A 25,721-nucleotide genomic window follows, 5' to 3' on the forward strand; every position below is an offset into this window, starting at 1 on the left:
AGCTCCACCCCTTCGTTGGTCGACCACATATTTTTGATAAAGAACAAAATTGAAATTGTGTTTTCAATACGGAGGTTATCGAACACTCAGGGTAAAAAGAGTAATGTAATACGGTACCTTGGTAAAATGTTTGAGAATTGAAACCTTTTTTGAATGCGCCTAGTAAACACGAAACTGTAAACAAACAAACAAATGATAACTTTTTCTTTTGTGAAATACGTGAAATCGACGATATTGTTCACAAGTAGCTCACTTGCCATCGAACGCTCTTGGCAAGCTACTTTCGGATGCTTGTAATAACAAAACTTCAATTCGATTCTTTGTTGATAAATGGCCCGTACCAAACAAACCGCTCGTAAGTCCACCAGAGGAAAGCCTCCCCGCAAGCAGTAAGCAATGAAGGTCGTGTAAAAGTACCCCAGTCACGGTTGGCGTTAGGAAGCCTCATCACTACTGAACAGAAACTGTCGCCCTGCGAGAAATTCACAGCTATCAGCAATCGAGCAGGCCTAAATTGTGACCGAAAATAAACCACAAACCAACAAGTTTTATTTCAGGACCAGCCAATTATATTCCAGTAAGATATAAATGAAATTTTCGTTTTCCATTGCCTTACAACCTCTTTCCTCCCGGCTTGAATTACTATCAATCTTGATGATGCTGTGCGGCGGGGCACAGGCAGTTTCCATTATAGTGGAAAATTTAGGTCTGCGCGTTTTTCCCAAAAGTTTTTTAGCTGTGCTGTTTTCAAGGAAGTTGTAGTTGAATTCAAAATAAAATAGTTTATTTCTATTGTCAGAGGTGAACCTTCCAACGAAAACTAGTCTGGCTCGCTTAGAATCGAATTGTATGGACCAACCATTGCTTTCACAAAATCCGTTATTTTCAGTAATTGTACATTCTACAGAATTAGTCACAACTATTTCCAATCAGCGCAAAAATCGAAGGTTTTCATTCAATACAACAGCAGATTTTCACGTTTGAAAAAACAGGCAGCATTCTGGCCGAAAATTTTGAATCGGAGCACCTATATCGAAACGTTAGAAAACGTTCGATTTGTGTAAATTGAATCATCACACTAAACTGTCTATAAATCACAAATAACTTTTGATTTTGTGCCATTCTCGTGAAAGCGACGGTATTGTTCACAAGTGGCTCACTTACCATCCAACGCTCTTGACAAGCTGATGCTTGTAATAACAAAACTTCAATTTCATTCTTTGTCGATAAATTGATGGCCTTGAAAAGGGCCTTTTGTTTGGGCAGTGTTCGAAATTAACTTGGTGCTGGTGTATATGGTAACAGTTTTGGTTTCATCGAAGACGGCGTGCTTGGCCAACTCTTCTGACAGCAGCAAACGGACGGCGGTTTGAATTTTGCGGGCGATGCTGCAAACGAACTGCTGTATGCTGATGCTGGAAACGAACTGAGCGTGAGCAACAGCATGCTGAGTTTTTATACCTGACTACATTACTACACGTATTACATTACTCTTTTTACCCTGAGTGTTCGATAACCTCCGTATTGAAAACACAATTTCAATTTTGTTCTTTATCAAAAATATGTGGTCGACCAACGAAGGGGTGGAGCTACGAAAAACACATATTGAGGACAACACAAAAAAGGACGAGCTTACATTGTGCTGTAGTCAGGTATAAAAACTCAGCATGTTGTTGTTCACGATCGGTTCGTTTGCAGCATCAGCATGCAGCAGTTCGTTTGCAGCATCTCCTGCAAAATTCAAACCGTCGTCCGTTTGCTTAATAACTTTATTACTACATATTGCGAATCTTTTCTTAAATCCCCATTGCGACTTATCAGCCATGCGCCACCACCCCGTGCGTTGAGTTACGCGCCCATCTAGTTCGCATCAGTGCAAGTGAGAAAACGTTTTGACGTTTGTTTTTGTTTCGATCGCACTCCCATATAGCAAGAATTCGACGCAATTCTAGATTAACTCGAGATAGACAATATGCCTATGCCAAACGACCGTTATGCTAAAATAGTGTTTTCATGATCATAAAAATATGTATACGGAAAGACCTTGAGCAGTAGCACGGCTCAAAATTATCCTGAATTATCTGACTTCTTGCATAGTCCTAAATTATGTGTTGTTATGTGTGATCAATTCTCGAAATTATGCCAAATGACCATTATGCCAAATAACCGTTATGCCAAATGTCCGTTATGCTAAATAACCTTATGCCAAATTGCTTTATGCCAATTGACTCAGACCCGGGGCAGTCCTAGCAACGCTCGCTGCTTGGTCAAATTGTACCGACCAATCATAAATGAGATTATTACTGCTTTTATAAAATCCATTATTTACGTTATTTTTAGTAATTGTACATTCTACGGAATTGGGTACGAATTTGTTGTATATATTTTCAATGAGATAGCGCAACAATATTAATTTTTCGTTTAGTACAACGGCAGATCACAGAGAACAGACATACATGATCGAACAAAAATATTTAAAAAACCTTTTTTAATCCACCTAGAGGTGCAATTGTGCCTTCCTCATTTCTCCAAACTATGGTTTAATAGCTGGTTCGTACAATATAACATTATGGAAATGTCTTTCATTCTTATTACACTTGGTAATTATATATAAGAGCACCTTTTTGCATTCATCGCGGTATCGGTTTGAATCGGAGTTTTCTATGTGATCGCACTCCACAACCCGTAACTCCGGAGCCGGAAGTCGGATGGAGATGGAATTTAATATCAGTTTCCGGGGACGCAACACCTTTCATTTGAGACTAAGTTGATCAAATCGGTCTAGCCATTTTCGAGAAACCAATATAACCGTTATTCTGAATTTGGATGCTTCCGGATCCGTCGATGGTGGCCAGTGTGGCCAAAGAGACTTTGAATGACTGTTGGTAACCTAGATCTACAAATTCAACAGTTGTGTTTACATTTTGGAAAAAAAATTCACCTTTTGAACATTCATCCCAGAATTCGTTAGAATCGGGATTTTCTGCGTAATCGTACGTATCACCCTGTAATTCGGGAATTAGAACTCGGATCCACACAAAATTCAATAGCAGCTGATGGACCTTTCATTTAAAATCAAGGTGCGGCGACGCAATACTCAACTGCATATTTTGCCTTTCATTTGAGAAAATCGGTTCAGTCATCACCGAAGAACCGATGTGACTTTAATTTTGGAATATGCCCGGAATTCCGGACTTCCGGAATCGTCGATAGTGGACAATATATTCAAAGAATGTTTGATTGGCAATCAGTGATCTAGATCTGCGATTAGAAGTAATTTGGTGACCATTTCAATAGTTTTTAGCCTCTGAGGTATTACGATTGTACCGATTTATATGGGAAATTCCAGTGTATCCTTACTAACACCCCTGTAAATCCGGAAGCAAGAGTCAGAACCGAATGAAATTCAGCAGCAGTCAATGGTATTACTGTATCTTTCATTTGAAATCAAGTTTGTGAAAATCGGTAGAGAATTCGTTGGGGAATGGGTGTGATATTAGCTTAGGAACTTGGCGGGTTCCCCGGGGGCGTCATGAACCGTCATAGGTGGCCAATGTGGTCACAACTGCTTTGATTGATCATTAGTGATCCAGACCCGCGAACTAGAGTAATGTTACATAAATTTTAATATGTTTTACATCATTTGAACATCATGGTGGTACCAGCTTATATGGGAATTTGCTGTGTGACCGCACTCTTCAACCCGTAACTCCGGAACCGGAAGTCGGATCAACTAAAAATTCAATAGCAGCTTATGGGGGCGTTATACCTTTCAGATGAAACTAACACAGAGAACAGACGTCCATCTTCAGCATTCAACTTGTGTAAAATCTCTAACGGTTTCGAAGGTAGTTTGGATATCTAAACCAGGTGTGCTACTGTCGTCATGTTTTTTGTGGCTGAGTACGACAGAATTGACAGCGGTTATTCCTCTACCCAGTCAAACTTTGACTGGGTAGAGGAATAACCCGTGTCAATTCAGTCGAACTCAGCCAGAAAAAACATGACGACAGTAGCGCACCTAGTTTGGATATCCCAACTACCTTCGAAACCGTTAGAGATTTTACACAAGTTTAATGCTGAAGATGGACGTCTGTTCTCTGTGGGAAGATATTCACGTTTAAAAAATCTGGTAAAATTTCGGCAGAAAATTGTGAAGCAGGATTCCCTGTGAAACAAAAATATGCATAGTTAGCAGATTTTCTATTCCCGTCTCTTTTCTTCTGCTGAGATTTTTATGCATATTCATGCATATACTTCTAGTAAGCATTCAATGAGTGGATAGACCGAATATGTCCAATGCATAAAATTTACAGCAGAAGAAACGAGAGGCAGATAGAAATAAAATTCTGCGTGTATATAGAAACGTTAGAAGTAATCTATTTCAAAAGGTATGTTTAATCGCATTTATTACATACAATATGTAGCAGTATAAAACATTATACAATTATTCTTCATCGCTAAAAAACATCTCCAGCAAATCTCTCTTAGTACATTGCTCGCCTTCTAGTCGTTGTGGTTGCTTCCAACGTATCAAAGTAGGAATAACACTAAGATGTGTGTCGGTATTCTTACGAAACGGGTTGTTCATATTTTTCCATGTGGATCGATCCCCAACATCCACGTAGATGAAATGTGAATCTTCTGGAGCTTTCTTCAATGCAGTTTCGATGAACGGGTTTGCTAAAACAATTGTTAATATATCATTAGAAATGTCAATCTTATGAATATTTAATCTCGTGATTATCTTAAAACAATTAAAATAGAACAACCATCCTACATCATCAATGCAAGAAAATACTTTCGTCATCATTTGACTGGTACCAATAATGAAATCTACACGCAGGAAAATAAAGTATGTTTGAATCTAGGAATCGTTTTGTTGAATTTCAAACTTGAAGTTTGCTAGTTTCAAACCAATAGGGTGATGAGCCTATTTGCACCATGTTTCTGTTATCACCCTACCCATTTGAAGCCGTTGGTTAGAGCAGTGTCTGCCATCTTTATTCAACACATTGAGTCAAATGGTAGTGCAACAATAGGGGCACTCAATTCGAGTTTTCATTGTGCTCAAACACGAGAATTTTACTGTTTTCAACGCATTTGTGTTATTATATTGGTTCTTAACAACGAAGCAAAGCGGTTGATGTCAATTTGTACGCATTCCATTGATTGTAAGGCAAAAAATTAACGAATTAGTAAGGCACCTTGCTTAGTTTGGTGTAAATAGGCTCATCACCCTATATGGTTTAATTAAATATGTTTCTTACGTTAATTTCAATAAAACTTTCTGTTTGTGTTTTAATTGGAAACATTGTTGAAACAAAGTAGACTTTTTTACATAAAATTGTTCACTTTGTTGAAAATCAACAGCATATGTGTTTTGATTTCAACAAAATGTTAGTTATTCCTTACGGTACACGCCATTTTGATCTAAACAAAATATATTGCTAATCTTTTCTAAAATCCACATCGAAACATTTCATCCCTGCGCCACCAAGTCGTGCGCCGAATTACGCGCATGTTCACTTTGCATTGGTGCAAGCGAAAAAACGGTTTGACGTTTATTTTTGTTTCGTTCGCACTCATTTGTGTCACATATAGCAACAAATCGTCGAAACGCTAGTTTATCTCGGGATAGGCAATATCTTCATTTCAAAAGAACATTTTTATTAATTCTAAACGAGCTCTCCTTTGATTATTGAAACAACTGATTTCTTTGTTTGATCTAATCGTAACAACTATATTGAAGCAAAAAAATGAGACCAACTTGAAACAACGAAAAGTACAGTTCTATTTAGTACTCGGAGAGTGCTTGTCTCAAACAAAAATGTGATTGCAATGAACAAAAAAAATATTTACATTTATCGAACACTTCTAATTGAATTTTACATTGAATTATGACTGAAACAAACCAGCATTTGTTTAGATCAAACTGATCTTTTTCTTGATATATAACAGAAACATGTTTTGATTTGAATCAATGATAATACACCCGAGAATACACCTTTATTTAACTCTATTATTTTTGTTGATTCTAATGAGAATGTCATTTACCAATCAAAATAACTAATCCGTTTTTTTTTAAATAAGGTTACAATCAAATTTGTTTCTAAAAAGAAATTTCTTCAAGTTAATGGTGCGCTGTTTGGTCCAAAGAGAATTGAATTTATTTTCTACGTACTGAATACGATGTTTCGGTCATTTGAGCTTGAGCTTGTGCGACCACCCCTGGCTGCTACTCCGTTATCGATCTGGACTAGCTGAAGTTGCACATAGAATAAGAAGATAATTATGCTTGGGAGTAGCGGAACATCTTTCAATGTGCAACTTCTGGTAATCCTAAAGTGTTTATGACACATTCTTTCGTGACAACGATTTGACGATTCTTCATTCCATTAATATGTTATAACTTTATCAAATAAACGCCTACATCAAAACTTATTACAGATTCGGAAAGAAGACAAAATTTCACTAAATATTCAATAAACATAAACTGAATATACTGAAAGAGGATTGTTTTATAACCGATAATGTGACGCGACGTTACAACGCGTCACAAATTAGAACTTTCAACGTATTTCTATAAAAGTCAAAATATCTGCTCTATAACATTTTTTATCAAGAACAAATCTTCTATGATGTATTTCTAAATAGCATACGAATAACTAGGTGTCATTAAATATATTTTTTTATTGTTTTGTTTCTTATTAAGCATTTTTAACTTTCGTGACGTTACAACGCTCTTTTTTCAGAAAAGCGATAACTCATTGCGTTGTAACGTCACGAAAATCTTCAACTTTTCTATAACTCTGTAATATACGCTGGTGTTATTGTTTTGAGAAATTTTTTAAATATTTATCACATTTAGCCGTTTTAATGATAATTTACTCGAATAACAATATGGGGTTGTCGAAAAATCACGCTACAGTTTTTTTATTGTAGCAGAAATAATTGATCAAATCAAGATTTTTTTTCATATTTGTTGTGGATAGATTTGAGCCATTTGACACATTTATTTATTTGACAGGGTTCAATACGGCGATTTAACGGAGCCAGAATAGCAGCTTTTATCACATATTTCACAAACAAAAAATAAACTGGCAGATTAGCTTTGTTTAATTTGGTAAGGAATTAGTTGCACGATCCGAGTTTATAGTATGATATTTGTATTGTTGGGCTTAAGCAAGTGGATTTATTCGACAAAGCGAGCACAATTCAAGCGCCAGACAATCGACAGTGCTAAGTACACTGAAATATTGTATAAATTATAGTTGCAACGATTCAGAGAAAAAGAACACGTCACATCGTCGTGATGTTACGAAAGAAAATGTGTTACATCCAATCGTCAATTCAACGGGTTTTTAAATGTCAGCAAACGGCCACTCAGATAGGCCTCTGTACACCCAATTATGTTTTTACAACTTCCGGTAAATTCCCGTCTATATTGGATTTAATACCTCAGGCATTTCAATAACGTAGCTGCTTCGACGATGTATTTGGGACTGTAACGGAAGAATTGGTTAGTTACTAACTGACGGCACGTGCGACTACAACGGAGGTTGCGGACAACCTTATAACGGGCGTCTCGTCGATGATGGCGAAGTGTGGAATGTTTGATTGCTGGGAGGAAAGAAATATTCAGGGAACGCATTATTATTCATGGCTAAATACTAACCCGTGAACAATATTCGGAAATTCCCTCACCCTCACGCATGTTCTGGACTACGTTGCTGTTAGCGTGATTGCATCGGAGCGTACCATATTACCTGCGTTTAGGAGAGTACAGTGTAGGTCGACTTTTAGAGAAATAAAATGTGAAGTTGTTCAATCGTTTTTTAAAAATACCTCGTCCAGTGTTGTAGATCAAATCTTATATAAAATTTTGTTTATTTTCTGAATCTACAATTAGGTTTGATGAAGGAGTTCATTTGAAAAAGTTATAACAGGTTTAGAGAATGAAGGTTGGTCAAATCGTTGTAACGTCACGAAAGAATGTGTCGATGGTATATAACCCCTTAAGCACTTAAGGATATACATTCTGAATTTATGAATATCACGCTAGTATAATTTCCTGTTTACGAAACAACTTGAAAGCGTTTCAATAAACCATACGAAGTACAATTTGACACTACATCTGATAAATCAATCAAGCGTCTGATAAAAGTTAAATTAAGTGACGTTACAACGCAAAGTGTATCCTGTTCTAACTTTAGTTCCACACATCCACTAAAAGAAATTGTAGGCTTTTTAGAAAAGTATTTTTGAATACAAAGAGAATCCGGAATATAAATTTGAACAAAATTTCAGTTTCTTAATAAAATTAAAAAATTGGCATTTTTCGTGGCGTTGTTAAAACAACCAAAACTTCTATTAGTTCAAAAAGTATTATGGGTCAAATCAAGAAAAAAAAAATCTTTCTAGTTTTATTGTTCTACACTCAATAACGAACAAATTCCTTTAAACAGATAAAAATTTCAATAATGGTTTCATGAAATAGAACTTTTCTTAGAAGTCAATAATTCAGGAGCCATTTTCCGTGAAATACTTATTTTTCTATATATTTTACAACTATTTGTCGAAATGTCATTAGTTGGATTACATAACTTTTCAATGGTTTAAACACTACCCAATCGAAGAAAAAATATTGTGATACCAAAATAAGACAAAACAAAAACCTCTTTCTGGTGTACAAGCTCGCGGAATGTGTCCTATTGATCAATACCGGCCAGGCCCGAACGTAGATCGCGGAAGGAAAGGAATGGTTAGAACGATACTAACTTTTGCTAGAGGCCGTATATACTACTGCGCACTCCACAAGAAACACAGGAGGAGGATATTTTTGTTAGTAAGAGTATAGAAGTTGGATCTACTTCTTCTTTACCGACGCCAGAGAGGTGACTTCACTATCTGGACTAGATATCGATCAACCAAACTCATAGACCGGGGACCAACAGCTTTACTTCCCTTCCGAAGGAAGACGTGACCACAGATTTTTTCGCATCAGAAAAATTTTAACGACCTCGCCTGGAATTGAACCCAGGCCAACTGGAATGAGTGGCGGTCACGCTTACCATTCAACCACCGGCGCCGTCCGATATTTCGGTCATTTGAAAGGTAAGAAAAATTCTTTACCAAAAATAACTTGAACATTTAGGAAATGTTTTCAGCGTCATTCAGTTTACATTCTATATTAGGGTAGAAGTATCATTCTTCGCCACCTCCCCAATTTTCGCCCCCCTTGTAGAACAATTACAAATAATTCTATCTGCTTTACGATCTGAACTTTTGCTTTGCACTATTATTGAAATACAAACTAAGACGATTAAAATGTGAAAACTACCCTAATTTAAACAATAATATTTCATAACGTATTTTTAATCGTACATAGAGTACCACCTATAGAGCACTTATTTTCCTGAAAACTAAAAATGGTGAGGACTTTTTCTCGTTAGGGAAAATTATATAAATATTATGATTAGGTGTTAGAATGTTCGATAGAAATGTTTTTGAGCATTGTAGGAATACATGTCAACGAACATCCGCGATTATTACCTTTATTTCCTTAAGTTTGAACAATTTTAAAATGTGGGGTAAATTAACGCAAATTGAAACTCAATTCTAATCTTCGCCCCTGGCGAAATCCCATATAGCGTTCTTTTCCTCATATAGGTTTCTATCTTCGCCCCGTTCCATAGTGGTGCCACAGTGGACTATTGATTTTAGCTATGTGAGGTCTTGGAGGAAGTTTCTTAGAATTAAACGCTCCTTCTTTCGATCACATCGGATCGATAACTAATCCCCCTAATAGTGAGTTACGAAATTTATTTTCTTCAAAAATTCTGATTCAAAACTACTTACTTCAGTAAAGTTGTAGAAAAACTTATCAGGAAAATTTCTTTCGGAGACTTTTGGTTTTCGAGATATAGGGCGTTGTTTGTGAAAGACCCCCCAAAATAGTTTTTTCACCTTAATTTCTTTTAAGAGCTTTAAGAAAGTATTATAGACGGCTGAAACAAACAATTTTATAAAATGCCATAACCTGTTATCGCTTGGATTTACAGAGCTATTCACGGGTTGTCAAAAAATCACGCTACAGTTTTTTTTATTGTAGCAGAAATAATTGATCAAATCAAGAAATTTTTTTTTCATATTTGTTGTGGATAGATTTGAGCCATTTGACACATTTTTTTATTTGACAGGGTTCAATATGGTGATTTAACGGAGCCAGAATAGCAGCTTTTATCACATATATCACAAACAAAAATAAACTGGCAGATTAGCTTTGTTTAATTTGGTAAGGAATTAGTTGCCCGATCCGAGTTTATAGTATGATATTTGTATTGTTGGGCTTAAGCAAGTGGATTTATTCGACAAAGCGAGCACAATTCAAGCGCCAGACAATCGACAGTGCTAAGTACACTGAAATATTGTATAAATTATAGTTGCAACGATTCAGAGAAAAGGAACACGTCACATCGTCGTGATGTTACGAAAGAAAATGTGTTACATCCAATCGTCAATTCGACGGGTTTTTAAATGTCAGCAAACACCAATAAACACTTCCTCATCTATCTTTTTTGTGCTCATTTTTTTTAATAGCCCGCCTCTTACCCCCACGCCAAAAAGCTCACAAACGGAGCCCCCTGGTAGTGGACACATCAGTTCTCAGCGTACAAAAAAAAAGGTCAGCACAACAAAACAAAGTTACGAATCGCGGAAACGCTGAGAACAAAAAAAAAACAATACGAGACCGACAAAACACAAAATTTGACAAGAAGCTACGGCGGGTACCCAGCGGAAAAGAATCCTTTTAAGGGTCCCATCGTAGCTTTGCAGGAAGCTTATAATAATTTAAATTTATTTATTACTTATTGCTAGAAAAAAAAAAGATGGGTGGGTAATGTCAGAGACATAACCGGAGTGAAGTAGAATACACTTTAGACCGGTAAATTCTGCTCTGGAATAAGCAATTTCTATGCGACTTTGTCGACTTTAGCACATTCATAGTTGATTTGGAGTATTTTTGGAATTATCAAGTTGACAATTTGCAACATTCTTTGAAAATATTGTTGAACTTTTATGAATGAAGGCACGCAAACGAGCGTCGTGTTACTACCAGCATCAGAGAAGTAGCAGATCACCATTTTTCGCTACATGGCCTGTACCAAACAAACCGCTCGTAAGTCCACCGGAGGAAAGGCTCCCCGCAAGCAGTTGGCAACAGCCCCCTGGCAACCCTATACCATCATATGGAGTTTGACAGCGACCGACATATATGGGGTGTTATAGCTATAAAGCCCCAAACAAAGAATTATGTTCGGCACTATGCTCGATATTCAAGCATTCCACACGACGTTTTGCATCTTGTGGGATGATTTAATTATTTAATTTAATTGACATTTTGTAACTATATACAGCTTCTAATCATTCGGTTCAAAATCAATGTTTTGCCTTTCATGGCAGTGATGCTGGCTGTACAGAGACGTCGTCCTTGACAGGGGGCTGGTTGGCAACGAAGGCCGTGTAAAAGTGCCCCAGTCACGGTTGGCGTTAAGAAGCCTCATCGCTACCGAACAGAAACAGTCGCCCTGCGAAAAATTCACAGCTATCAGAAATCTAGCGGGCCTAAATTGTGACCCAAAATAAACCACAAACCAACAAGTTCTTTTCAGGACCAGCCAATTATAAAGTATTATTATTATAAATGAAATTTTCCATTGCCTTACAACCTCCCTCCCCCTTTCCACCCGGCTTGAATAACTATCAATCTTGATGATGCTGTGCGGCGGGGGCACTAGTTTTTATTATAGTGGAAAATTTAGGTTTGCGCGTTTTTCCCAAAAGTTTTTTAGCTGTGCGTTTTCAAGGAAGTTGTAGATGAATTCAAAATAAAATAGTTTATTTCTATTGTCAGAGATGGACCTTCCAACGAAAACTAGTCTGGCTCGCTCTGAATCGAATTGTATGGACCAACCACTGCTTTCACAAAATCTGTTATTTTCAGTAATTGAACATTCTACACTAGTCACAACTATTTCCAATCAGCGCAAAAATCGAAGATTTTCATTCAGTACAATAGCAGATTTTCACTTTTAGAAAAACAGGCAACATTCTGGCCGAAACGAAGCACCTATATCGAAACGTTAGAAAACGTTCGATTTTTGTAAATTGAATCATTACACTAACCTGTCTACAAATCACACAAATAACTTTTTTATTTTGTGCCATTCTACTTGAAAGCGACGGTATTGTTCACAAGCGGCTCACTTACCATCCAACGCCCTTGGCAAGCCACTTTCTGATGCTTGTAATAACAAAATTTCAATTTCATTCTTTGTCGATAAATTGATAGCCATGAAAAGGGCATTTTGTTTGGGCAGTGTTCGGAATTTATTTGGAGCTGGTGTATATGGTAATAGTTTTTGGTGCCATCGAAGACGGCGTGATTGGCCAACTCTTCTAGCAGCAGCAAACGGACGACGGTTTGAATTTTGCGGGAGATGCTGCAAACGAACTGCTGCATGCTGATGCTGCAAACGAACTGATCGTGATCAACAGCATGCTGAGTTTTTATACCTGACTACAGCACAATGTAAGCTCGTCCTTTTTTATGTTGTCCTCAATATGTGTTTTTCGTAGCTCCACCCCTTCGTTGGTCGACCACATATTTTTGATAAAGAACAAAATTGAAATTGTGTTTTCAATACGGAGGTTATCGAACACTCAGGGTAAAAAGAGTAATGTAATACGGTACCTTGGTAAAATGTTTGAGAATTGAAACCTTTTTTGAATGCGCCTAGTAAACACGAAACTGTAAACAAACAAACAAATGATAACTTTTTCTTTTGTGAAATACGTGAAATCGACGATATTGTTCACAAGTAGCTCACTTGCCATCGAACGCTCTTGGCAAGCTACTTTCGGATGCTTGTAATAACAAAACTTCAATTCGATTCTTTGTTGATAAATGGCCCGTACCAAACAAACCGCTCGTAAGTCCACCAGAGGAAAGCCTCCCCGCAAGCAGTAAGCAATGAAGGTCGTGTAAAAGTACCCCAGTCACGGTTGGCGTTAGGAAGCCTCATCACTACTGAACAGAAACTGTCGCCCTGCGAGAAATTCACAGCTATCAGCAATCGAGCAGGCCTAAATTGTGACCCAAAATAAACCACAAACCAACAAGTTTTATTTCAGGACCAGCCAATTATATTCCAGTAAGATATAAATGAAATTTTCGTTTTCCATTGCCTTACAACCTCTTTCCTCCCGGCTTGAATTACTATCAATCTTGATGATGCTGTGCGGCGGGGCACAGGCAGTTTCCATTATAGTGGAAAATTTAGGTCTGCGCGTTTTTCCCAAAAGTTTTTTAGCTGTGCTGTTTTCAAGGAAGTTGTAGTTGAATTCAAAATAAAATAGTTTATTTCTATTGTCAGAGGTGAACCTTCCAACGAAAACTAGTCTGGCTCGCTTAGAATCGAATTGTATGGACCAACCATTGCTTTCACAAAATCCGTTATTTTCAGTAATTGTACATTCTACAGAATTAGTCACAACTATTTCCAATCAGCGCAAAAATCGAAGGTTTTCATTCAATACAACAGCAGATTTTCACGTTTGAAAAAACAGGCAGCATTCTGGCCGAAAATTTTGAATCGGAGCACCTATATCGAAACGTTAGAAAACGTTCGATTTGTGTAAATTGAATCATCACACTAAACTGTCTATAAATCACAAATAACTTTTGATTTTGTGCCATTCTCGTGAAAGCGACGGTATTGTTCACAAGTGGCTCACTTACCATCCAACGCTCTTGACAAGCTGATGCTTGTAATAACAAAACTTCAATTTCATTCTTTGTCGATAAATTGATGGCCTTGAAAAGGGCCTTTTGTTTGGGCAGTGTTCGAAATTAACTTGGTGCTGGTGTATATGGTAACAGTTTTGGTTTCATCGAAGACGGCGTGCTTGGCCAACTCTTCTGACAGCAGCAAACGGACGGCGGTTTGAATTTTGCGGGCGATGCTGCAAACGAACTGCTGTATGCTGATGCTGGAAACGAACTGAGCGTGAGCAACAGCATGCTGAGTTTTTATACCTGACTACATTACTACACGTATTACATTACTCTTTTTACCCTGAGTGTTCGATAACCTCCGTATTGAAAACACAATTTCAATTTTGTTCTTTATCAAAAATATGTGGTCGACCAACGAAGGGGTGGAGCTACGAAAAACACATATTGAGGACAACACAAAAAAGGACGAGCTTACATTGTGCTGTAGTCAGGTATAAAAACTCAGCATGCTGTTGTTCACGATCGGTTCGTTTGCAGCATCAGCATGCAGCAGTTCGTTTGCAGCATCTCCCGCAAAATTCAAACCGTCGTCCGTTTGCTGCTGCTAGAAGAGTTGACCAATCACGCCGTCTTCGATGGCACCAAAACTATTACCATATACACCAGCTCCAAGTAAATTCCGAACACTGCCCAAACAAAAGGCCCTTTTCAGGGCCATCAATTTATCGACAAAGAATGAAATTGAAATTTTGTTATTACAAGCATCAGAAAGTGGCTTGCCAAGGGCGTTGGATGGTAAGTGAGCCACTTGTGAACAATACCGTCGCTTTCAAGTAGAATGGCACAAAATAAAAAAGTTATTTGTGTGATTTGTAGACAGGTTAGTGTAATGATTCAATTTACAAAAATCGAACGTTTTCAAACGTTTCGATATAGGTGCTCCGTTTCGGCCAGAATGTTGCCTGTTTTTCTAAAAGTGAAAATCTGCTATTGTACTGAATGAAAATCTTCGATTTTTGCGCTGATTGGAAATAGTGGTGACTAGTTGTGTAGAATGTTCAATTACTGAAAATAACAGATTTTGTGAAAGCAGTGGTTGGTCCATACAATTCGATTCAGAGCGAGCCAGACTAGTTTTCGTTGGAAGGTCCATCTCTGACAATAGAAATAAACTATTTTATTTTGAATTCAACTACAACTTCCTTGAAAACGCACAGCTAAAAAACTTTTGGGAAAAACGCGCAAACCTAAATTTTCCACTATAATAAAAACTAGTGCCCCCGCCGCACAGCATCATCAAGATTGATAGTTATTCAAGCCGGGAGGAAAGGGGGAGGGAGGTTGTAAGGCAATGGAAAATTTCATTTATAATAATAATACTTTATAATTGGCTGGTCCTGAAAAGAACTTGTTGGTTTGTGGTTTATTTTGGGTCACAATTTAGGCCCGCTCGATTTCTGATAGCTGTGAATTTTTCGCAGGGCGACTGTTTCTGTTCGGTAGCGATGAGGCTTCTTAACGCCAACCGTGACTGGGGCACTTTTACACGGCCTTCGTTGCCAACCAGCCCCCTGTCAAGGACGACGTCTCTGTACAGCCAGCATCACTGCCATGAAAGGCAAAACATTGATTTTGAACCGAATGATTAGAAGCTGTATTTAGTTACAAAATGTCAATTAAATTAAATTATTAAATCATCCCACAAGATGCAAAACGTCGTGTGGAATGCTTGAATATCGAGCATAGTGCCGAACATAATTCTTTGTTTGGGGCTTTATAGCTATAACACCCCATATATGTCGGTCGCTGTCAAACTCCATATGATGGTATAGGGTTGCCAGGGGGCTGTTGCCAACTGCTTGCGGGGAGCCTTTCCTCCGGTGGACTTACGAGCGGTTTGTTTGGTACAGGCCATGTAGCGAAAAATGCTGATCTGCTACTTCTCTGATGCTGGTAGTAGGACGACGGTCAAACGCTCGTTTGCGTGCCTTCATTCATAAAAGTTCAACAATATTTTCAAAGAATGTTGCAAATTGTCAACTTGATAATTCCAAAAATACTCCAAATCAACTATGAATGTGCTAAAGTCGACAAAGTCGCATAGAAATTGCTTATTCCAGAGCAGAATGTACCGGTCTAAAGTGTATTCTACTTCACTCCGGTTATGTCTCTGACATTACCCACCCATCTTTTTCTGAAGGAGATTTGCCGTGACTACAATTCCTGTACAACAGCTCAATTTAAACCATAAAAACAAAAAGAATCATAAGTATAGGGATGTGTAGTGTCCTTGAATGGTACTTTGTATTTTTGAAGTAGAATACTTCTAACGTTTCAATATGGGGGTCCCTTTTCAAAAATTTCTGCTGAGATATTTTCCCAGTTTTCAAATGCAAATAACTTCCGTTGTACTGATCGAAATCGCTATATTTTTGCACTATCAGATCGGTAATATGTGCACGTAAATTGTATTTGAACCCGTAAAATGTACGTCTATTATAGATAACGAAAATAATGTAATTTGTAAAGGTGGTAATTATCTGCGCTGATTGGTCCATACAATTCAACCAAGCAGCGAGCGTTGCTAGCACTGCCTCTTTTTTACGAAATGAACTTCGCCAGGTATAAAAACGGCACATAAGAGAAAATTCGTCAGTTTGCTTTCTGACCTCGTAGTAGCTGCTACGTTTTGTGTCAGCTCAAACTCTTCGGTTGGAATATATTCAATGACTGCCTCCAGGCATGGTTCCATCCAATGCAATGATCATACAATGATCAGCGCACATCGCAGAAAAGGCAGAACGCTCTTTTTTCGGAGTTCAATACGCGGATTGCAAGTGTGCGCGTGTGAAGGGGTGGTTGAGTGCGAAAGACTGCGCTCTCTTGCTCTTTAAATTATGCGTGGCGGGCTCAGATAAATTCATCATTTGTTTAATTTTCTTTTGGTAAGCGGTAGTACGATTGACGATGACGATTTTAATAGCATTGGTTGTTGTGTCAAGGAGATGATGTTGGCTTATTGGATACTGATACAATATGTTTCTGCCGTTCATTTGGGGCAACCTGGGATAACTTTTTACATATCATCTATGTATATGCTGTTATAAACACAGTTTAATTGTATAACTGCTGCATGTATGACGGGATTTGTACATCCACATTAAGATCGGTTTATTTTATGTTCAGCTAAATGATTTTACACTTATTTCGCAGTTCAACTAGTGAAATGCTCCATTAAAAGTAATGTCCTGGCACCAGCGATACCAGATTTACAGACATTTCAGTAATAAGGAACAGGAATTCTACAGACTTTTGATAGCCTCCTACAGACGTAGTTAGAAATCTACAGACTTTTAAAAGAGTAATAGTATTTAGCAAAATTGAACTAGAATAACTGTATTCGTCTACGAGTGATTCCTTCATTAATAGTATTCTAATTTCAATCAATTTTTAAATTAATATTCTAGTGTAACTAGGATTTACTCAACCATCTAGAGACATTTACAGACATTTTAATAATTCTTCTACAGACATTTCATAAAAACATGTGGCATCGCTGCTTGGCACTACATTCGTTGTGGGATATTATCATACGTGGCAATTGCAGGCTTATTGCGAAAACTCCACGCTAAGAAACCTGCTTGGTGAAGGTTTGAACATATTATGTATACGGCATTCGCCTTAACTCTCTAATGCTGACATTCCACGCGCGCATTTGACCTTCTGCTGGCTATTAACTGTAGAGTAAGTACAATTTACAGTAAGTCCAAAAACTTTTTTTTATCCGATTTGGCCCTTAATTTACTTTATTTGTACATGTCATACTTTAAAGTGGCCTATTTATAAAAATATTCACCAAGACGAATGTATTTTGATCCCACTATACATATGTGTAATGAAATATTCAATAATCAGGGCCGGTGGGTAATGCGAGTAGTTAAAAGGTAGCACTATCCACTTGAAAATAATCGAGTTGATAATTATTAGGGTTCGCAGTACCGACCCTTTTTGGCGAGAACCGGTACTACGGTACGGAGGCCCTCAGTACCGGTAGTACCGGTAAAGTACCGGTAGTCGAATTTTTTTTTTTTAAATTCGAAAAAAGCCTCAAACTGAAATTGAATGCTCAAACTGATGATCTTATTCTCAGATGATTGATTTGTGCTGATCAAAAAACATGTTTATTGTTTTTAATTGCTTCGGAATGGCAAGACTTATTTCACAGAAGATATTTTTCATATAGGGCAACTTCTTTTATTTCGAAATCTAGGCCACTTTGAAATCAATAACTGCTAAGTTGTGCGACTTTCGTCGATTTGAACAGATGGTAAATGTATGAAACCCTATATACAAAAGTAAATCAAAGCGAGAATGGCAGTAAATCCGAGCAGGTTAATCGCATTTCCTCTCTTGCTTTTCTGAAAATTGGTTCCGACCTTTATGTCGTTTGCCTACTATTCTCTAATGCACATCAAGGCTCCTTGCTTTCTTGTAAACTATGGAGTTTTGCTGAATTTTCCGATCACCAATAATTACCAATCGCCCCATTTGAAGCAGTTCACCAAGTCTAAAACTGTTAGCTACTAAATCGCTGTTCGTTCTTTTATAGATAAAGGTTTAAGAGCAAACTAAATACAGACATGACTTAGACCATAGCCTTATTACGCGCCACCCAGTGAGTAATGGAAACCAATCTGAATGTCGCTAATAAAACTTTAACTTCTAGAATTATTATGATGATGACCCCACCTCATTTCCACACAAAGGTGTTATCTCAACGATTTATTTAGAAGGCAAATTAATATAATTAAACGCTATCTTGCAGACCGATATTTTGAAGCAGATCCCCCTGCAGAGTTAACATATTTGTCATAAAAAATTGTATAGTACCGAAAATACCGGTACTGGCCTTTGGTACCGGTATTACGGTACCAAAAATGGGTCGGTATTCCCAAAACCCTAGTAATTATCCACTCGAAACTTTGGAACAAACCTAACATTTGAATTTTGCCACGCATGTGTCTCGGGTGCACGTTTGAAATTTTCGAGGTATGATCAAGATTCCATTTGCACAAACGCGTCGCAAGTGATTTATGTGAATGTAATGCAAGCGTATGTAGAGGTAGATAGGATAAAATACACCCTGTGCAGGGGTAAAATGCACAACAACGGGACATAATACATCATATCAAATATCGAAATAGCTGATTTCAATGCAGAAGGTAGCAAAAATTGCAGCATTCGAATTAACAGCTTATGTGTATTCTACTTCACTTCGGTTATGTCTCTGACATTACCTACCCATCTTTTTAAAAACAGGGACAATTTTCCAAAAAAGTCGCTCTTTTCACATGATTTCGAGATAATCGCGCGCAAAACTTCAAGTATATACCCGGACCCTCGTAAGTGAAATACGCTTTAACTTTGCTTCTACTGGTTGGATCTTAATAATAATTTGAAAAAAAAAACATTCTTAAGAACCTATACTGCCACTCTTCGCATAATTGTATCATATGTATAGGTAATTTCATTGCACATGGAGCAATTATTCGTATATTGATAAGAAAGATAAAAGAATAAATATTTTTTCGTTTTTTTGACCGACTTCTACATAACCCTTAATATATGTGAGAAAAAAATCTAATTGTTTCATACATGATTTACAAAAATAATATCAGGTGATACAGTAGGATTCCGTTTTTGGCAACAATTTTCTTTTTTCAGGTGCTAAAACCGGAACCGTACCAAAAATGGAACCTTTTTTTTAAACTTTAGATTTTCAATTTACGATTTCAAAAATGTTTCAAAGATTTTTAATCATATGTTAAATGGAATGAGATGAAAGAAAAAATAAGCAAATTCAATTTTATTCGTGTTTTTATCAAATTCCGACGTCGTATGGTGGGGTAGAATGCTACTTTCGACGATCAAAACTTCTAGCACCTTGGATATATATCCTGGAGGATTAGTGTCTTTAGAAAAGTATCTTAGATGGAAATGATAATTATTTTGACAACTTTGGTTTTGATCTAGATAAGTAGAAATTGATCTAGATCAGTTCTATCTTTTGACAGAGGTGTTCTATCAAAAAACTTTCTTCGGCAAAGTTGTTTGTTTGATATTTTTAACACGTGTACTGAAGACATTTATACTTTATAACTTATGTAGATGGCGCTACATGACATTTAAAAATACTTGAGAAAATGAATTTTAATATTTTTTTATGAAAAATATATCTAGAAATAAATGTTTTATTCCTAAATCTTCGCAAAAAACGCAATAATAAAAAAAGCTTCAAAGTGTGATAAATGTTATCATGACATCTGCTCCTGGGATTATCTTTTCTTTCGTGAATATTAATGAACAATTTTGTTAAAAAACATAGCTCTTTTAAAAACTACATAAATTTTATTCTCTATAACTAACCAACTGTCGATCTTCCAATTGGAATTGATAGATTGAAAATCAAATTGCAATGTTTGAAGATAGTTAGGTTTAAAGAACACCAGTATAAATCACTTGCAACTTTCCAAACAAAAGGGATTGAAACATCACTGCTGCTGTGAAAATGCGCTCCAAAAAAAAATTCCAAAAATCTCTAGAACAATGCATTTGCGAGAAATTAACACATCAAAAGATAATATAAACAACCCTATTTTTCAAGAGCCATCCTACCTTAAATCTTAAAAAAAATCATAACAGATTAACCATTATAGATAGCCTTGTTTATTTAGCAAACTTGCTTCAATTAATTTGTGTTATTATATTGTAGGGCATTTCGCAGGTAAAATTCACACATCTAAACAGTCGATACTTTGAACGCCTCAACCACAAGGACCACCCTAATTCCATTCATTTGAAAAAAATCGCCAAAAAACTAACAAATGTTCCAAAGCTAAACCAAACTATTTGGGTACCATCAGTTTTGTATTCCCAAATACGTCTTTGGGACGCGCCATGGTCATTTTCGATATGTATTGAAAATTTAGTGCAAAGTTTTGTATTGACGTCGTAATAATCCAAAGAGAAAGAGGCTCGCAATGTTACTAAGGTTCTATTGAAAATTTTCTCCAGAGCTAGTCTTATTGTGCAGTGTGGCGCATTCCTCTTCACTTGACTCTTAAAGTGCTCTGGGTTTTACTATAAAAATTGATTCTGTCAGATACTAGTTACACTGTTACCAGTTATATTAAATATAAATAATACATTTCTATACTTATTGTGATCATTAAACACAACACGCATAGAGTACAATATAGTTAACCCTTGAATGCATAACTGTTTTAAAACAACATTGAGAAAAACATCTCAAAATTATCACAGTAATGAATTGAAACTATGAGACAGTTTTAACAAAATTTAAAAAAAATGATTGGCCCCTTTGAGGGTTAATATGACTTTCATGTCTGGAAATAAAGTCAAATGTGATGTCAATTGATATAAAAAAATATTTATTGCATAGTTTTAAAAGACTTATTATGTACAACAAGAATGTTGCCAAAAACGGAACCCTTTTGTTGCCAAAATCGGAGTGTGCCAAAATGGGAGCATGCCAAAAACGGAACGTGACAAAAACGGAATCTTACTGTACTTCGAAAATGACTTTTAAAACGTATGCTTCACCTATTAATTGATGTATCCGTTGCATTTGCTGCCAAACCGAAAACAAATACATTTTTAATCCTGTGCAAATACGAAAAAAGAGAGTTTTCAAATGTAGTGGAAAGCCTTGGGGGTCCTGATTTTTCTAGCATTTAAAGCATTTTTCTAGTAATGTTATTTAGTAAAACAATAAAACAATATAACGGATGGTTTGTTCATTTTTACACGTTCAGAGTTGTTGACCTTGAAAAATAAGCTATTTTCAATCGAAAACCTTGAATAGATCTATATACACAAGCCTAACATTATAACCCAGCTATGTTAAAACTTTTGGTATTTATAAAATACTTCGTGAGCCCTCATATTATGTCGAATTGAGTATGCGAAAAACAAAATAACCACTTTGGAACGTTTTACTGCGAAGAAAGCTAACGTATGAAATTTCATGCGCTGAGATGATGGGGTAAGCTGCTAAGCCAAGACAAGTTTCGGCTTCATAACAGTTTTAGCCTTCGCCTTGAAAGGTTGTGTTTGCTGATTGGTTGTAGCAACCAAGGCTGTGCAAGCCGTGAATAGGCTAGAAGTTTGTGTACCGTGTCAGTATTTGATGCCGTGTTGGTGCGGAGACAGGCAGGATTGTTGGCTGCGAGAGCGGTCGTTTGGTGGTGGTACCACGCGATAAGCGAGTGTTGGTGCGAAGGCAACGAAGTCTCAGGTAAGCGGCGCCCCACCTTGGTGGTAGTAGTGGTTGCGCTGCATACAAGCGGCACTTGCGACGGAGTGAGACAGAGCTGCATCTGGTTGGTGAAGCGGCTCGCTTCATCATCATTCATTCATCCGGATTAGTGCAGATACGGGATTTTGAGTATTTGTGTACCTAGCCACGCTGCGTAGTAGGGGAATACCCCTGGACCCACAGGTAAGCGGCGACCCCACCTTGGTGGTGGTAGTGGTTACGCTGCATACAGTCGGCGCTAAGTGAGACAGAGCTGCATCTTGTTGGTGAAGCGTCTCGCTTCATCATCACTTATTCATCTGTGCTAGTGCAGAAACGGGCTTTTGTGTATTTGTGTACCTAGCCACGCTGCGTAGTAAGGAAATACCCCTGGACCCACAGGTAAACAGCGGCTCCATCTTGGTAGTGGTGGTTGCGCTGTGTTCAACCCGAGCGTGACAGAGGGAGACAGCGTGAATCTGCAACTCTTCGAAGGGCAGGTAGATTTTAATATAATTTTGCTAGTGTTAGTATTTAATTTACTTACTGTGTATGGTAGGCAAGATGGAGGATAGTGAGATGGAATCCTCCATTTCTCAAGAGCAAAATTCTTCTGATCCCCCTCCCTCAACTCCCCTTAGAATAAAATTATACCCCCAAGGGTCTTCTGGACCTTGGCAGATTTTCTTCAGGCGGAAAGGAAAGCCATTAAACCTTGTGCAAATTGCACGGGATCTGACTTCACGATTTTCTGCTGTAACAGAGATCGTGAAAGTAAATAAAGACAAACTTCGAGTTAGCATTGATAACATTAGACAAGCTAACGAGATAGTAGCCTGCGAACTCTTTACGCGTGAATGTAAAGTTTATATACTTTCGCGCGATATAAAATGCGATGGAGTCATCTCCGAACCCAGCCTCACTGCCGAGGATATACTTAAGCATGGTGTTGGTTGTTTCAAGAACGCCCTGCTTAATAAGGTAAAAATACTCGATTGTAAGCAATTGTACTCAGTATCACATGAAGAAGAGAAAAAAGTTTACCGACCATCCTATTCATTTCGTGTAACTTTCGATGGGTCTGCTTTGCCTAGCCATGTTCTTATTAATAAAATTCGTCTCCCCGTTCGCCTTTTCATCCCTCGTGTGATGAATTGCCTCGATTGTAAACAGCTTGGCCACACAGCCACTTACTGTTCCAATAAGGTACGGTGTGGCAAATGTGGGGGGCCTCACCAAGAGGATACATGCAATAAAAACTTAGAAAAATGTTTACATTGCGCAGAAAATTCACACGAGCTCCTTGCATGTCCCATATATAAATTGCGGGAGGAGAAAATTAAACGATCCTTGAAGGAGAGATCTAAGCGCTCTTATGCAGAAATACTGAAAAATGCTACTCCTGAACCCACGGTCCCAGAAAACAGATACGCTATTGCCGAAAGAGTCTGACTCTGACGAAGCGTCCGAAGGTACATCATTTGTTTTACCTAGAGGATCCAGGAAAAGAAAACAATCCTCTTTTCCCAAACTGCCAAGCAAGGGCCTTAAAATTTCTTCTCCAACAAATAAATTGCGGCCAAAGCTAAAGAATTCCGATGCAATACCGAAGCCAGTCCCTCCCGGTTTTGGTAATGTACAATCCAAACAGAACACCATTACTGGAATTAATAAAACTTCAACCTCCTCCGAGCCTCAACCGGGGATAGGTTTATTGAAATTTTCTGAAATTGTTGATTGGATTTTCAAAGCATTCAATATTTCTGAACCACTAAAAAGTATACTTTCAGCGTTCCTCCCAACAATTAGAACATTTTTAGAGCAGCTGATTGCTCAATGGCCCATCCTTGCAGCAATTATATCTTTCAATGGGTAATTCACCTCCTCCAATGAAAGATTCCATCACTGTTTTACAGTGGAACTGCAGAAGTATCATACCTAAAATTGACTCCTTAAAAATTTTGCTGCATAATTTGAAATGCGATGCTTTTGCTTTATGTGAAACATGGCTTACCTCAAACATTAATTTCAACTTGAATGATTTCAACATTATTCGCCTAGACCGAGACACCCCGTATGGAGGAGTGCTTCTAGGAATTAAAAAGTGCTATTCTTTCTATAGAATTAACATCCCCTTGTTTGCGGGCATTGAGGCTGTAGCTGTCCAAACGAATATTAAAGGCAAAGACATGTCTATCGCTTCTATATATATACCTCCCAAACCTCAAATTGGACAGATTTTTGAGGTAGTGGAATCCATGGCTGCTCCGCGGCTGATACTGGGAGACTTCAACTCGCACGGAGTATTGTGGGGTTCCCTCTTCAATGATAATCGATCCTCTTTGATATACAATGTTTGTGACGAGCTCAATATGACAGTTTTAAATACAGGCGAAGCAACACGCATTCCCAGACCACCCGCACGACCAAGTGCATTAGATCTATCTCTATGCTCGACATCACTTCGGTTAGATTGCACGTGGAAGGTTGTACCTGATCCTCACGGTAGCGATCATTTGCCAGTCGTTATTTCAATTAACAGTGAATTAGGCCTCACGAATTCAATCAATGTCCCTTATGACTTGACACGAAATATTGATTGGAAAAAAATACCAATCTTTAATTTCCACTTCTCTTGTTTCGACGGAAGAGCTACCACCTACCGAAGAATATGAATTTCTAGCGGGTTTGATTATTAAAGCAGCAGAACAAACCCAAACGAAATGCAATCCTGGCATGATAATGAACAGCCGGCCTCCTAATCCCTGGTGGGACAAAGAGTGCTCGGATGCATATGAAGCTAAACAAGTTGCTTACAAAGAAATTATGAAACGGAAAGGGTGTACACGTGCAAACTTTGAAAATTATTCGATTTTACAAAACAAATTTGACAGTCTCCGTCGTGCCAAAAAGTCTAGTTATTGGAGACGTTTCGTTGATGGCTTCCCAGCCAACATTTTGATTCACTTTAATAAGTTGCAATTTGATTAACTGCACTCTTCAACGATATGAATTGATTGTATAAAATGCACAGATCTCTTCTATGTGAACAAAAGTGGAGGCCATATACGTACAACAAATCGATATAGTAGAACTATGTGATTTACGACGTATTTTGATCTCATCAGAAGCATTATACAATCATCTAGCTTATCATTTTGAGTTTATATATGATCAACTTTACAATCACATATGAAGGTTTATGCAGCTTAAGGTCCCCAATGTGGCAACAAGAAGTATTTTAAAAAAATAATATTATGAAAATAAAGTCAGGATGAAATTCCCATAATTCTGTTATAAGACACAGTTACGCCCACACTGGTAGATATGTTTTTCATGGGTGAGGTTGGAGTTACTGGAAAATCAATTATTAAAATTACCTGCTACGATTTACTTCCAGTTTCGAACCTGAGATCTTCGTATTCCCAGCACAGCCGCTATGTACTCATCTATTTATACACTGTCAAACAACGAATATATTTGATCATTTTTATCATTTTGTGATTACGATCTAAAAATACCATAATCCAACCTAAATATGGCACTCCAATGATACCTTCTACACCTGTCAAATCACAACCTATTTTTTTTTGTTCAAGTATT

The 25,721-nt window shown here is 37.5% G+C and overlaps 1 protein-coding gene across 1 annotated transcript in view; it reads right to left on the reverse strand.

The window, feature by feature from the left end:
* Positions 1-4,392: 4,392 nt before the first annotated feature.
* The window catches only part of LOC131677913 (thioredoxin domain-containing protein 17-like), an 88,399-nt gene continuing 67,070 nt past the window's right edge, over positions 4,393-25,721 (reverse strand). Inside the window, exon 2 of the mRNA XM_058958016.1 lies at positions 4,393-4,683. Coding sequence (XP_058813999.1) covers positions 4,448-4,683 — 236 coding nt within the window. The 3' untranslated portion in view covers positions 4,393-4,447. The remainder of the gene's footprint in view (positions 4,684-25,721) is intronic.

This window comes from Topomyia yanbarensis, chromosome 1 (assembly GCF_030247195.1).
Source record: "Topomyia yanbarensis strain Yona2022 chromosome 1, ASM3024719v1, whole genome shotgun sequence".
In the NCBI taxonomy this organism is placed as follows: Eukaryota; Metazoa; Arthropoda; class Insecta; order Diptera; family Culicidae; genus Topomyia; species Topomyia yanbarensis.